The 12,212-nt window shown below is 40.7% G+C and overlaps 1 protein-coding gene across 2 annotated transcripts in view; it reads right to left on the bottom strand.

Moving 5' to 3' along the window:
• The window catches only part of SFMBT1 (Scm like with four mbt domains 1), a 146,135-nt gene that overhangs the window by 48,825 nt on the left and 85,098 nt on the right, over nucleotides 1–12,212 (bottom strand). For both annotated transcript variants that reach the window (XM_043518861.1, XM_043518862.1), the window contains exon 2: nucleotides 2,727–2,821. In XM_043518861.1, coding sequence (XP_043374796.1) covers nucleotides 2,727–2,821 — 95 coding nt within the window. The remainder of the gene's footprint in view (nucleotides 1–2,726; nucleotides 2,822–12,212) is intronic.

Genomic DNA, 12,212 nt, shown 5'->3' with positions numbered 1-12,212 from the left:
TCATTATGAAGATGTGACAGCTATAAAGATATAGCCAGAGTGCTACACGTTTAAATGGCCAACTTAGAAAAGACAATTACAGCAAATTTTATTCAACCTCTCCTAAGCTTCTTATACCTATACAATGGAGCTCTGAACAAGGTGTGTGTTTGTGCGTGTGTGTGGGGGGCGAAGGATTTAGTCCTCCTGTTTCAATTATTTGAGTATCTAACACTTGTTAGTCTAGTTTGTGTTTTATAAATATCATTTTTGTGTGCCTGAACTGTTATCCTAAAAGATATTACCTTATCCATCTTGTCTCTCATCCTACCCTTTTTTTTTTAATGCACAATGTTTTATAAAGCAAAAGAACTGTTCTAGAAGGCAGTGGTAAAAGTCTATCAACAACAGTAAAAGAAAGTAAGTTCACAGAACTAGTGTATTAACAAAATCTGAATTCAGTTGTAATACAAGTTGTTTAATAGAGTCTGGTTAAGCTTGTCTTCGGTTAACTTACATGACAAGGTTACTTACTTGGGTCAAGTCCTTATCTTGGCCACAACAGGTCACCCACTGTTTACAATGATGAAGAAGTGGGAAGTAGAATTAGAAGACACTTTAGACTATATCTAAACTAGGAGTGTTTTGCCAGTAAATCAATACTATACCTGCAATGTGTTCAGAGTGAGGACACAACTTATACCAGCAAAACACTGCTTTTCCCAGTATAGGTTATCCTAGAACCCACCCTCCCCCCTTCACCTCCCCCACACCTCCACCCCCCGCACAGCAAAATATGCTATACTGGAAAAGGGCAGTTTTGCTGATATAACTGCAGTTCCATCAGGGGCTTTTGTCAGCACAGCTATGTTGGTCAGAGATCACACCTCTTCACATCCCTGACAAACACAGATATGCTGGCGGAAGTTTGAATCATAACCATGGCCTTAATAAAATGTTGCAAGCATACCGATGAACGCTTGCATTAATGAACTCATTAATGAATACCAAGATGCATATACAGTCAACATAACAAAGTTGATACATTTACTGACTCTTGACATCAAAGATCACCCAGTTAAAATATTGAATCCCATAACAAAGATCAAATAGATAGGATGTACCTCAGGAGCATTAAGACAATCTAGTTTCAGTAACTGTCAGAGTACCAATGGCCTGATTCCTTATCGAGTTCAGTCCAATAGAAAGTGTGCTCTTCAAACTTGGATTGAATTAGTACTGTAACTCTCAATAAGCTCAGTTCATGCTATAACTCTAACATGCTAGAAATTAAAATTAATAGTTCACATTTTTGGAGGCTGGATACCTGAACTCTTACTCAGTGATCTGCTTGATAAGTATTATTTTCCAAAACGCACGGAATAGACTTCGCAAAGACTAAAAAACTTTATATAAAAAAAAATTAAAAGAAAGCATGATCTGAATTTTAAAAAGTTTTCTAGTGTTTCACACTTCTATAGCAGTTATCTACTTATCTTGAGGTTTCAAAGGACTTTGTGAACATCCATGAATATAGCTGATCAAAAGTTGTCAAAATTTTGACAAAAATTTGAACAAACAGGAGTGGGGGGAATTCTGCAAACTTTTAATTAAAGTTTCCCTTGCTTTTTGACCAGCTTTATTCATGAATAAAATCTCAACAATCTTAGTAAGCAGGTAAATATCTTTATTTTATAGGTGAGGAAACAGGAGTAGAGATTAAGGGTCAGATCCTTGGCCTCTGGAGGAGGGAGGGAGAAGGTCATTAAGTGAAAAGGCCATGTAAAGCTCTCCATCTGCACTTCCCTAATTCCAGGCCAGCTGTGGGTAGGGCCAGTCCTGAGGAACAACCTAAGGACTGCTCTAAATTATGTGAAATGCCTAAGGGCCCAAAATTGCAGCCAGATCATGGAATAGCATGGGGGGAGAGAGAGAGACTTTCTTCTAGTTAAGTCTCCTGTGCTGGCAGCAGGGGGTGGTTGGCTAGCATAGGAATCTCTACACCTGCGCTGATGCCCCACCCAGGGCCAGATACACAGGCTCTACACCTCAGCAATTATCATCATACACCAGTAATGATGTGGCACAATATAACCACATCTAATACTGGGGATCTGCTGTAAATGATTTACTCACCACCACCCAGGAAGTCAGGGGGGAACCCCGGCATCTCCTCCCACTTCACACTGCCCCTGAGCCCTATGCCCTAAGAGACTCTTTACTGTAATTGAGAGAGTGTTTGTAAAGCATAACATAATTCTAGTAATATTTTCTGCCAATTTCTTTGCAGTCCATCATGCAATTTTCCCCTTCAGAGCACACCTGTGTCAGTTTCAAATACTTTGCATGCCAAGAACTGCAGCTCCTACTTTCCAGAATACAGCTCCCTTAGAGCAAGCAAAGACAATTCACTGGCACACTGTATAGGGAAATAAAGGGACTGGCAGATCACACTATCACAGAAGGTGCTGAGATCCAGAGTTAATAGTGAAGTGCTCAAGAGACTCTAGATCATTCCATTACTACCAACTGGAAATGAGGTCACCTCCTGATAACCAAGGAAATAGGAAAATCCAAAGACCACCAAAAAATGCATTCCCCACTGCTCTCAAATGTATATGATCAATAAGTCTTCCATTGGCAAGACAGCTTTGCAGGTGTGGTAACTCAAAGAAACCCTATACATTCAGGATATGGGAAAGAAAAAAGGCAAAGAAGGAGGGAGTTGAGAAACAAAGAACTCTTACATGTTTAAAAGATCCATGGGGGGCTGCAGTTGCTCCAGTGTCTTCTAGATACTCATCCCAATTGAATTCGGCTTCTTCCACACCTGACCCAGCATCTAGAATAAAACAAACAGCCTCAGTCTAGTATCTGATGTAGATGTAGTACCTCTCAGAGAGTATGATACTTGATTTACTGCTTTAACCACCAAACTCTAAATATATTTTTGGTTCCTCTTCATCCAACACCTTTTAACACAGTTTCTATTGTGAATGCATTAGTGGAAAGATCAAATGACAAGTCTGTGCCCATGAAAAGTTACCTATAAATTGCAAGGGAATCAGTAGCAGCAGGTGTGGATTTATAGAGAGACTGGTAAAAGGTCTATTTAATTAGCTAATAAAAACTTACTGATCTGCTAGCAATTTTCTAGGCAAGCTTACAAATGGAGGAGATACCAGGACAAAATTAAAGGGATTCTAAACCAGCTTGATTTTTGTATCACAAATACTAATAAGCAAAGGGGCTGCAGTAGGCACTCTGCAACTAGACTTTACAAAGCATCTGATGAGGTGCTTCAATGAAATCTGATTTGGCAGAGATTCAGTCATGGGCTTTCATATGAGAACTGTCAGATGGACTGAAAAGTAGCTGGAGAATGATACAGAAGCCAACAGGTAAAGCAAAGTGTGAAATGCTCCAGGGCTTGGTGTTACATCTTTATCAGTAAAAAGAAAAGGAGTACTTGTGGCACCTTAGAGACTAACAAATCTATTTGAGCATAAGCTTTCGTGAGCTACAGCTTACTTCATCGGATGCCTTTGGTGGAATGCATCTGATGAAGTGAGCTGTAGCTCACAAAAGCTTATGCTCAAATAGATTTGTTAGTCTCTAAGGTGCCACAAGTACTCCTTTTCTTTTTGCGAATACAGACTAACACAGCTGCTACTCTGAAACCTATCTTTATCAGTGAAAAACATCTTTAACAGTGATTGTGAATTTAGGCAAAAAGGCATCGTTTATCAACACTAACCAGGACAACAGGTTTTCAAATGGATTGAAAAATTAAAATGGAGCTGGGCAAATAATAAAATGGTAATTACTCTTTTTCCTTCAATTAATGGGTATATTTAGGCCATCTCTAGATAAAATACCAAGAACGTAAAAGGAGCCTCACTCCATAAAAAAAGCTCTGAGAAGGAAATAACCCAAAACATTGATATTCATTCATTTATAGAGTTACATTTACATCTGGCACTATTGTGATTACTGCTTTCAAACTACTACACATTTCTAAAGCACCAACAACAGTTTACAGACAGAAAAACCAGATGAGAGTTTGCAAAAAAAGTATGTACATGTAATTTGATTCTGGGCTGCATGCACAAGCCCTCATGTGGCAAGGAGGCTACAGGCCCTTTCCATGGGACATTAGTGAAGCACTATCGCAATACCTAACAGAATCCTGAAAGACTGTTGGGTGGCTGGACCTTTGATCCACATGAGTGACCCTAGTGCACGGATGGGCAAACTACCGCCGTGGGATTGCCACCCCAGTGTTGCCACGGGCCCCACCTCACTCAGGGAAGCAGCCAGCACCATGTCCCTGTGGCCCCTGGGAAGGGTAGGGGCAGAGGGCTTCATGCACCCGCATGAAGTGGTACCTCCCCCGAAGCTCCCATTGGCCGTGGTTCCCCGTTCCCGACCAATGGGATCTTCGGGGTGGGGGTGGGGGGAACCCACAGGCAAGGGCAAAAAGCTCCACGAGGGCTTGTGCACGCAGCCCAGAATCAAATTACATGTACATACTTCTTTTGCAAACTCTCATCTGGTTTTTCTGTCTGTAAACTGTTGTTGGTGCTTTAGAAATGTGTAGCAGTTTGAAAGCAGCAATCACAATAATGCCAGATGTAAATGGGAAAGGGGAACTGCAGCCAATGGGAGCTTCAGGGGAGGTACCTACAGGCAAGGGCGGCGCATGAAGCCCTCTGCCCTGCCTCTCCCGTCCCCTCCCCCAGGGGCTGCGTGGTGCTGGCTGCTTCCCTGAGTGGCGCGGGTGCAGGAGGCAGCCTGCCCTGGCCCCGGAGCATGCTACTACCACCCCGGAGCCGCTCCAGGTAAGCTGCGCCGGGCCAGAGCCTGAACCCCTCCTGTACCCCGCCCCCCAACTCCCTGTCCTGAGCCCCCTCCTGTACCCCACACCCTTCCTGCACCCCAGCCCCCTGCCTTGAGCCCCCAGCCACACCCTGCACCCCAACCCTGTGCCCTGAGCCCCCAGCCTGCACCCCAACGCCCACTGCACCCTGCACCATTTCCCTGAGCCCCCTCCCACACTGTGCACCTCCTCCTGCACCCCAACCCCCTTCCCTGAGCCCCTTCATACACCGCGCACCCCTCCTCTGCCCCAAACTCTTGCCCGGAGCCCCTTCCTGCACACACTCCATCCCGCACCCTAACCTCCTGCCTCAGCCCTACATTCATGGCCCTGCAAGCAATTTCCCCACCCAGATGCAGCCCTCGGGCCAAAATGTTTGCCCACCCCTATCCTAGTCCAACTGTCCAAATTTTTCTAGGACATAAGAGCAGACATGGAAGGGTTCAGTGTAGAGTACATGGAGCGTGGCTCCAGCATAGCTGCAGCACTAAAACGGGAAACAACAAGCATTGTTTTCAAACTAAGGCCACTTTTTGTTCCAAATGAGAGGGACTTTAAATTCACAGCATTAGTAAATCTAGCTTAATTTTCCTGAGTGTAGACAAACCCTCAACTAAAAGTGTCCTTCACTTTGGACTGTTTGGTATACCTCAGACATACAAGGTGGGTGAGGTAATATCTTTTATCAGACCAACTTCTGAGGCAAGCTTTCAAGCTTACACAGAACTGACCTAAAGAGCTATATAAGCTCAAAAGTTTGTCTCTCTCATCAACAGAAATTGATCCAATAAAAGATAAAAAGAAAAGGAGTACCGGTGGCACCTTAGAGACTAACAAATTTATTAGAGCATAAGCTTTCATAAGCTTGCATCCGATGAAGTGAGCTGTAGCTCACGAAAGCTTATGCTCTAATAAATTTGTTAGTCTCTAAGGTGCCACCGGTACTCCTTTTCTTTTTGCGAATACAGACTAACACGGCTGCTACTCTGAAACCTGTGATTATGCAATAAAAGATACTATCTCACCCACCTTGTCTCTCTAACATCTAACAGTTACAACAGTGCAAACAACAACAACAGTGGTATGCCTCATGCAAGGGAAGATCTGGAGTGTTTTGTTGGTGTTCACATCTTTGGCAAAGGAGAGTTCATACTGATGCAGGCACTTGGAACGAGACAGAATTCTAGATACATCCAGCCTTAATGATGTCAAGTTAGGGAGTATTCAGAAGGTATCAAGACAAGTGACGAATGGTCTTGAAAGGAAAGATTAGAAGACTGAAATTAATATTGATTGAGTAAACAGTGGCTGAAGAGGGTAAGGGAAGGGAGAGGCACCAAGGAAATGTAAGTTTGTCAACACCAAGGAGAGAGAAGAAAGGAATTAGAGTGATTTCAAGGGAGTACAGCTTGATACACCATTCAAGATGAGTCACAAGAAACACTGCCTAGTCATGAAGTCTCTTTGACAATGGAACGGCATCTTCAGAGAAGCAGGGAAGTCCCATTGCTGGAAGCATTTTAAAACTAGAATGGGCAAGAGACACTTGAATACTTGTAACAAACACTGCACTGGTAAAGGAATGACGAGATGGGAAGGTCATACTTACTGTATTAGCCATCTCCAGTTTTATAACTGATTATATAAACTGAATACCATGGTTGCATTTTATAAAGTAACTAAAAACATCAGGAAATTTTATATCTAGTTTGTAAACTAAATGCATAGGAAGAAATATCATTTAGTACTTAGTTGTTATAACAAATATTACTCGTTTTGTAAATTCTGAGTGGAGCTCATTAAGGTTATTTAGAGGATTGTATAGCATTAAGCATTTCCACACATTCAGCCCTTTTAAGACAGGTAATAAACACTCTTGCAGACACAGTGGGTTGGGTGGAGAAAGCCACTTGTCCTACAAGTGATGAAATAGTAAGAATTTAAAACCATCTCATCTTATCACACCTTTCTGCCCTGAAAGCCAACACAGATTCACTTCTTAAGCAATTTTTGTTCATTCAAACATAAAAAGGCATAGGCTTGTCCAAAACGGAAAGCTTGAAATTCTTTATGTAAAAAACAAAAAAATATAACAATAAAGTCTTCAGTCTAACTCGGAGGTTCCTTTTTTCTGAACTGAGTAATAGTGTTAAGGGAGGTTTCAGAGTAGAGCTGTGTTAGTCTGTATTCGCAAAAAGAAAAGGAGTACTTGTGGCACCTTAGAGACTAACAAATTTATTAGAGCATAAGCTTTCGTGAGCTACATGCATCCGATGAAGTGAGCTGTAGCTCACGAAAGCTTATGCTCTAATAAATTTGTTAGTCTCTAAGGTGCCACAAGTACTCCTTTTCTTTTAGTGTTAAGGGAGATGTTGAAAGGGTGATCCTTTGTTTTAAAGCAGTTTAGTGGTAGGTATTCTACAGTGCTAGAAAGTGGGATTTCCTTCAAGGTTTAGAAAAGCACATTTCATTTGTTGATTGCACTTATTTGTTGATGGGCAATACCTGCTCCAAAGGAACCTACCCCCAATCTGATTTTGATAATGGAAATAATCATAAGCTGGTCATATTGGCCCTTGAGAAGCTTTAGAGTTCAAAATGCTCAGATACTGAATATGAACTCAGTTGGGAAATGGGGTCATGGTTACTGGATGAACTTTTAGGTGACAGGCCTGGCTTCCTACACCCCATTTAGGGTGGAACCAAGGGGCCCCAACTACTCAGACTGGATCTCTGGGCTACACCTGATTACCAACCATATTATAACATAGGTCCAACTCAGTTTTGGTACCTGTATGAGTTTCCCTGAAGGAGACTATGAGAGCATAAATTTGCAGTGATACAGAAACAATATCTACAAAACAAAGCATTATTTATTAATTCCTCAAAAGGTACAAAGTACGAATAGCTGGGGGAAACAGACAGCATCTGCCCATAGCATCTAAGTCTGTCTCCCTGTGTGACTTTTTCTTCCTGTCAGTTCTTCATTGACACTGGCTAGCATCTCCGAGCTCACCCAAAATCCTTCCCTTTCCCAGGGTCTTTGAGAGCTTAGAATTCCCTTTGATCCCAGACAGCCTTGGGAAAGAGTAAAACTAGCCTGGATGGAGTCAGTTTCTTCCCCTTCAGTGGCCCAGTCACTGTTATCTGAATGGAAGATGTGTACTGGAGGTTGTCTGATGCTTGCCTATGAATTTCCCCATTTACAGCCTCCTTTGATTACAATACATAGCCAAGTAACCCTTCATAACCAACAGAGGTCTGCAAAATATTTATTAAAAAAACAACCCAGGACTGTTTGGTTTGTCACAAATGGGTCCTTATTTTGAAGGCACTGGTTGAAACCTGTAGATAATGGATCCCATTTGAAGACAGTCCTAAAACAAACTGATTGAAAGTAAAGTGGTTAAACATAGGAATACTAGATGGATTTTGAGAATATGCAGCCACACTAAACTCACTGCTGAGCTGCTTACAGCACCAAGTCTTCTATAATGATGATCAGCAGATCACTGTCTAAGGGGCAGTTAAGCTCCTTAGAAGAGGCAGAGGTCACTTAACACACTGAAAGGGTCAATCAGTTTATGTTGCTACCTAATCACTACAAGGAACTCCCGGAAAGAAGCAGCGTTTGCCTGCTTTCCTAGGTATCATATACCCACTATTACAGTGCTGTCAGAAACAGTTCTGAATGAATTGGAACTGAGAGTTATGTCTGTTTTACTTTGCTAATATACACTGTCTGCTGTAAGCTGCATATGAGCTATTCACTCATCACACCTGTAGTAGAAAACCAGAAGCTATTATCTTCTACATTATATAAATCACTATTTTCAGCAAAGCATAACATGCACAATAAATTACTGAAAGTGAACTTCGGAAAGAAATTACAAACTTTTACTCTCACTTTTGTGGAAGTGAGTTTAATACTTTCTCTCCAATTTTCCTAACTAAACCCTCAGTGTTGCAATGCTTTAAACTCTAGTGCACCATGTGACAAATCTGTCTGCCTTGTACCCATGTACTGTCTTTCTACAGTGCTGAAGTTTCCAATTAATTTACTGTAGCTGTTACTAGGTGAATAAGAAACATGAAAAGCTTATTGAGTAATGTCCACATGCTAAAATGCCGCATTATGTTAAATGGGGAGAAAGGTAACAATTTCATACTCCCCCATTGATAGATACAGTATGCATGAATATATTCAGTGAACAAATGTCTTAATTTCTGCATTCAACTTCAGAGAATTCAGAAATACAGTAGAACCTCAGAGTCACGGATACCTCGGGAATAGAAGTTGTCTGTAATTATGAAATGTTTGTAACTCTGAACAAAGCACAGTTCAGGCTCCAGCTCCAGCAGCTGACACTCTAGGCCAGCAGCTCCCTCCTCAGCACTGGCAGCTCCCTTGCAGGCAGCTTCTTTCCTGGGGGTCGGACTGAGTTTGAAGCTTGTCTCCCTCCTAGCCAGGGGAGGGGATGAAAGCTGTGCAGACCCCAGCGCTGCTCCTGCTCGGCCGGCTCCAGCTGTCATGGGCTGGCAGCATCAGTGTCTTCACCTCCTCGCTGTAAGTGGTTGTCCCATGCGTGGAAGTGGGGGGTGGTAACAGGCAGCCCAGATGTGCCTACCTCTAAGATGCAATACACGTAGAGTACAGTATTTGCTTTCTTTTTGTCTCTTCTGCTGTTTGATTGCTTATTAGTGTCCAGTTGACCAGTCAGTCTGTAACTCTGGTATACGTATCTTTGAGGTTCTAAGAACCTCAAAGATATTAAATACAAACAATACTGTATTTAATAAGTTTGGCTGAAGTCTGTCCCACTATGAAGGCTTAAGATAACAGGAAACCATCAAATGTCAGCATTCAGTTGCCATTTTATTTTTTGGTAAGGTAGTTATGACTGAGTAGGGCCCCATTTAAATTATATATTTTGATCTAGTCAGTTGGCGCATATAGGACCAGTTGAACTCAATTTGCATTTCAGATGTGTCTTGTGGGTTTATTATTTAATGTACTAATCAGTTTGAATTCAGACTATACAATAGAATCTTATTTATTTGTACTAATGGGTAATACCAACTGTGAAAAACTGATAAATCAGAAAGGTCCAGTTTTTTAAAGGTATTTAGGCATGGCTGTGCTCAGCATTGTAATGCCTAACTGGTTTTAGAGCCTAAATTTCAGGAATTAGAAAAAGTGGAAAAAAGACAGCTTTTTTGCAGCCACATTATGTGTGAGGATTAGTAGTGTCAAACCAGCACAGTACTACTGTATATCACTTACTACCCAGAACTATTTGCATTAGTGTTGTCTTCAGTATCAAATATTTCCGCATTAATTCTGCCATCCGTTTGACTATTCATCCAGTGATACAACAGGAACACAGGGATATTGAATTCCACCACTCGACACTGTTAATATGTGAAGAAGGTGGTGAAATGTGACACAGTTTCATTCAGGTGTTCCCAAGGAACAAGTTCAACTACAGGTGCTCTGCTTTAAATTTGGACCTTTGCCCCATGTTAATTCTCATTGCCAATAACTGTCATGCATAATTAATGTGGTTTAGTTAGAAGACTGTCAGATGGAGACAGTTAAGTACATCATACTACGGTATGCAAGACGTGCAATTAAGGCTAACTTCAGACTCTCAGTCTGAAACCAAGTTCTAACAACCAGGTTTTTCAACCTGGTTTTAACTATGGTTAGTCTCCTTGATCAATATAATCAGTTAGGCCATGATTAAGTGAAGTCAGGTTGGGATTCTGGTAGCTGAAAGACCGAAAGTGACAAGAGTAGGCATTGTCTTTTCCTCCTGTGGCACGGGAGAGCATCCCATCTCTCTGATAACGGTCCACATTCTTACACTGGGAAAGAGTTGATAGGAAAGAAAATAGGACAGGGGCTATTTTCAGTTACCTTAAAGGAGGAGAGGTAAAGGAGAAAGCAATTTAAAAGTCATACACACAAAAAATTAAATCAGTCAAAGGAGAAGATGGGGGGAAGTCCCAATAAAAATCTGTCAAAATTTATATTTATATTGTAGCAGCCTACAGTTTATAAACAAACTCAGTGTGCTATGAGTGCAGTAAGGGGACTAGAGTGTGACTAAACGCAGTGTGATTGAACTACTAAGGTTAGCACATCTTGTTAGTTTAATTATTTGTTTTTTTTGTGAGGGTAAAGATTTTCAATTAACTATTTTGTTAACACTTCTGAAGAGAGGACTAAAGGTGGAAATGCCTTTTACAACAAGTGACTGAAGGAAGGACCTGACAGCGGTATTAATTCACTATATTCTGTTTATATTTTTTAAAAAAGGTAAATACAATTGTAATTCTCAAGTAAATATGGGTGGATAAATAATGCAAAAATAAACCTCTTTAAATTTTAAATAAATTTACTTTGACTATGTGACCATGTTTGCATCTCTTGTATTTATTTTGTGAGCATTCCAATAATTGGTGCATTAGCAAAAGTGTTCATTTAAACAGAATTTCAAAAGTTGCATATGAAAGTATTCATGGAAACTCAATTTGAAATTCATGCCAGAAATTCTCACATGCTTACTGTATTCAAAACAATACTATGTGATTCAGACAAAAATCACAACTACGTAACACTTTGAATTTAGAATATTTGCAATTGAGCCATGGTGAATGGAAATACAGAAGATTCAAGAAACAATGAACAGTTTACAGACATTCCATAAGTAGCAGAGGCTAATGACAATTACTGGATTTTTATTTTGCCATAAAAAGGTATGTGCCTTATGCACAGATGTGGGTTTTTAACCTCTGTACAGCCTTAACATTTGTTATGATCTTTTCAGTCGGATAACTATTTTTACCCTTTCTTTTTTGCACATATGATACCTGTTTATGCAAGTTCTTTAGAAATCTTTGGCTGCTACTGTAAAACTGGTTTGTATATGCCGGGTAACACTTACCCCACCTCTGTGTTGCTCTTTTTTGCTCATCTAAGTACACTTCAAAGGAACGAAGTTAGCAGCAGGCTGTCTGTCTGTGATTATTTCTCAGAGATCATATTTCATGGTCAGGTAAAACATTTTTGCATGCATTGTATGTAGTCATTTTTTTGCATTGCTACAGTAGCAGTAACAGTAATTATACTTTCCTAAAGCAATGTAGGAAACTACAAATAGCAATGGTAGAGGGGAAATATTTTCTTTGGTATTTTTCCTTGAGGCAAAGTGAAATTTGGAAGATAACCTGGTCCAGTGATTTGACTATGGGACTAGAAATCAAAATTAAAAGACTACCCAAAGCTCTTATTATTTTATTTGTATTAATATAGTTCATAGAAGCCTTAGTCAAGGACCAACCATTGGTG

This window comes from Dermochelys coriacea, chromosome 7, assembly GCF_009764565.3.
Source record: "Dermochelys coriacea isolate rDerCor1 chromosome 7, rDerCor1.pri.v4, whole genome shotgun sequence".
NCBI lineage: Eukaryota > Metazoa > Chordata > Testudines > Dermochelyidae > Dermochelys > Dermochelys coriacea.
Note: the sequence above shows the minus strand (reverse complement) of the source record. Positions and strands in the feature narration are given on the sequence as shown.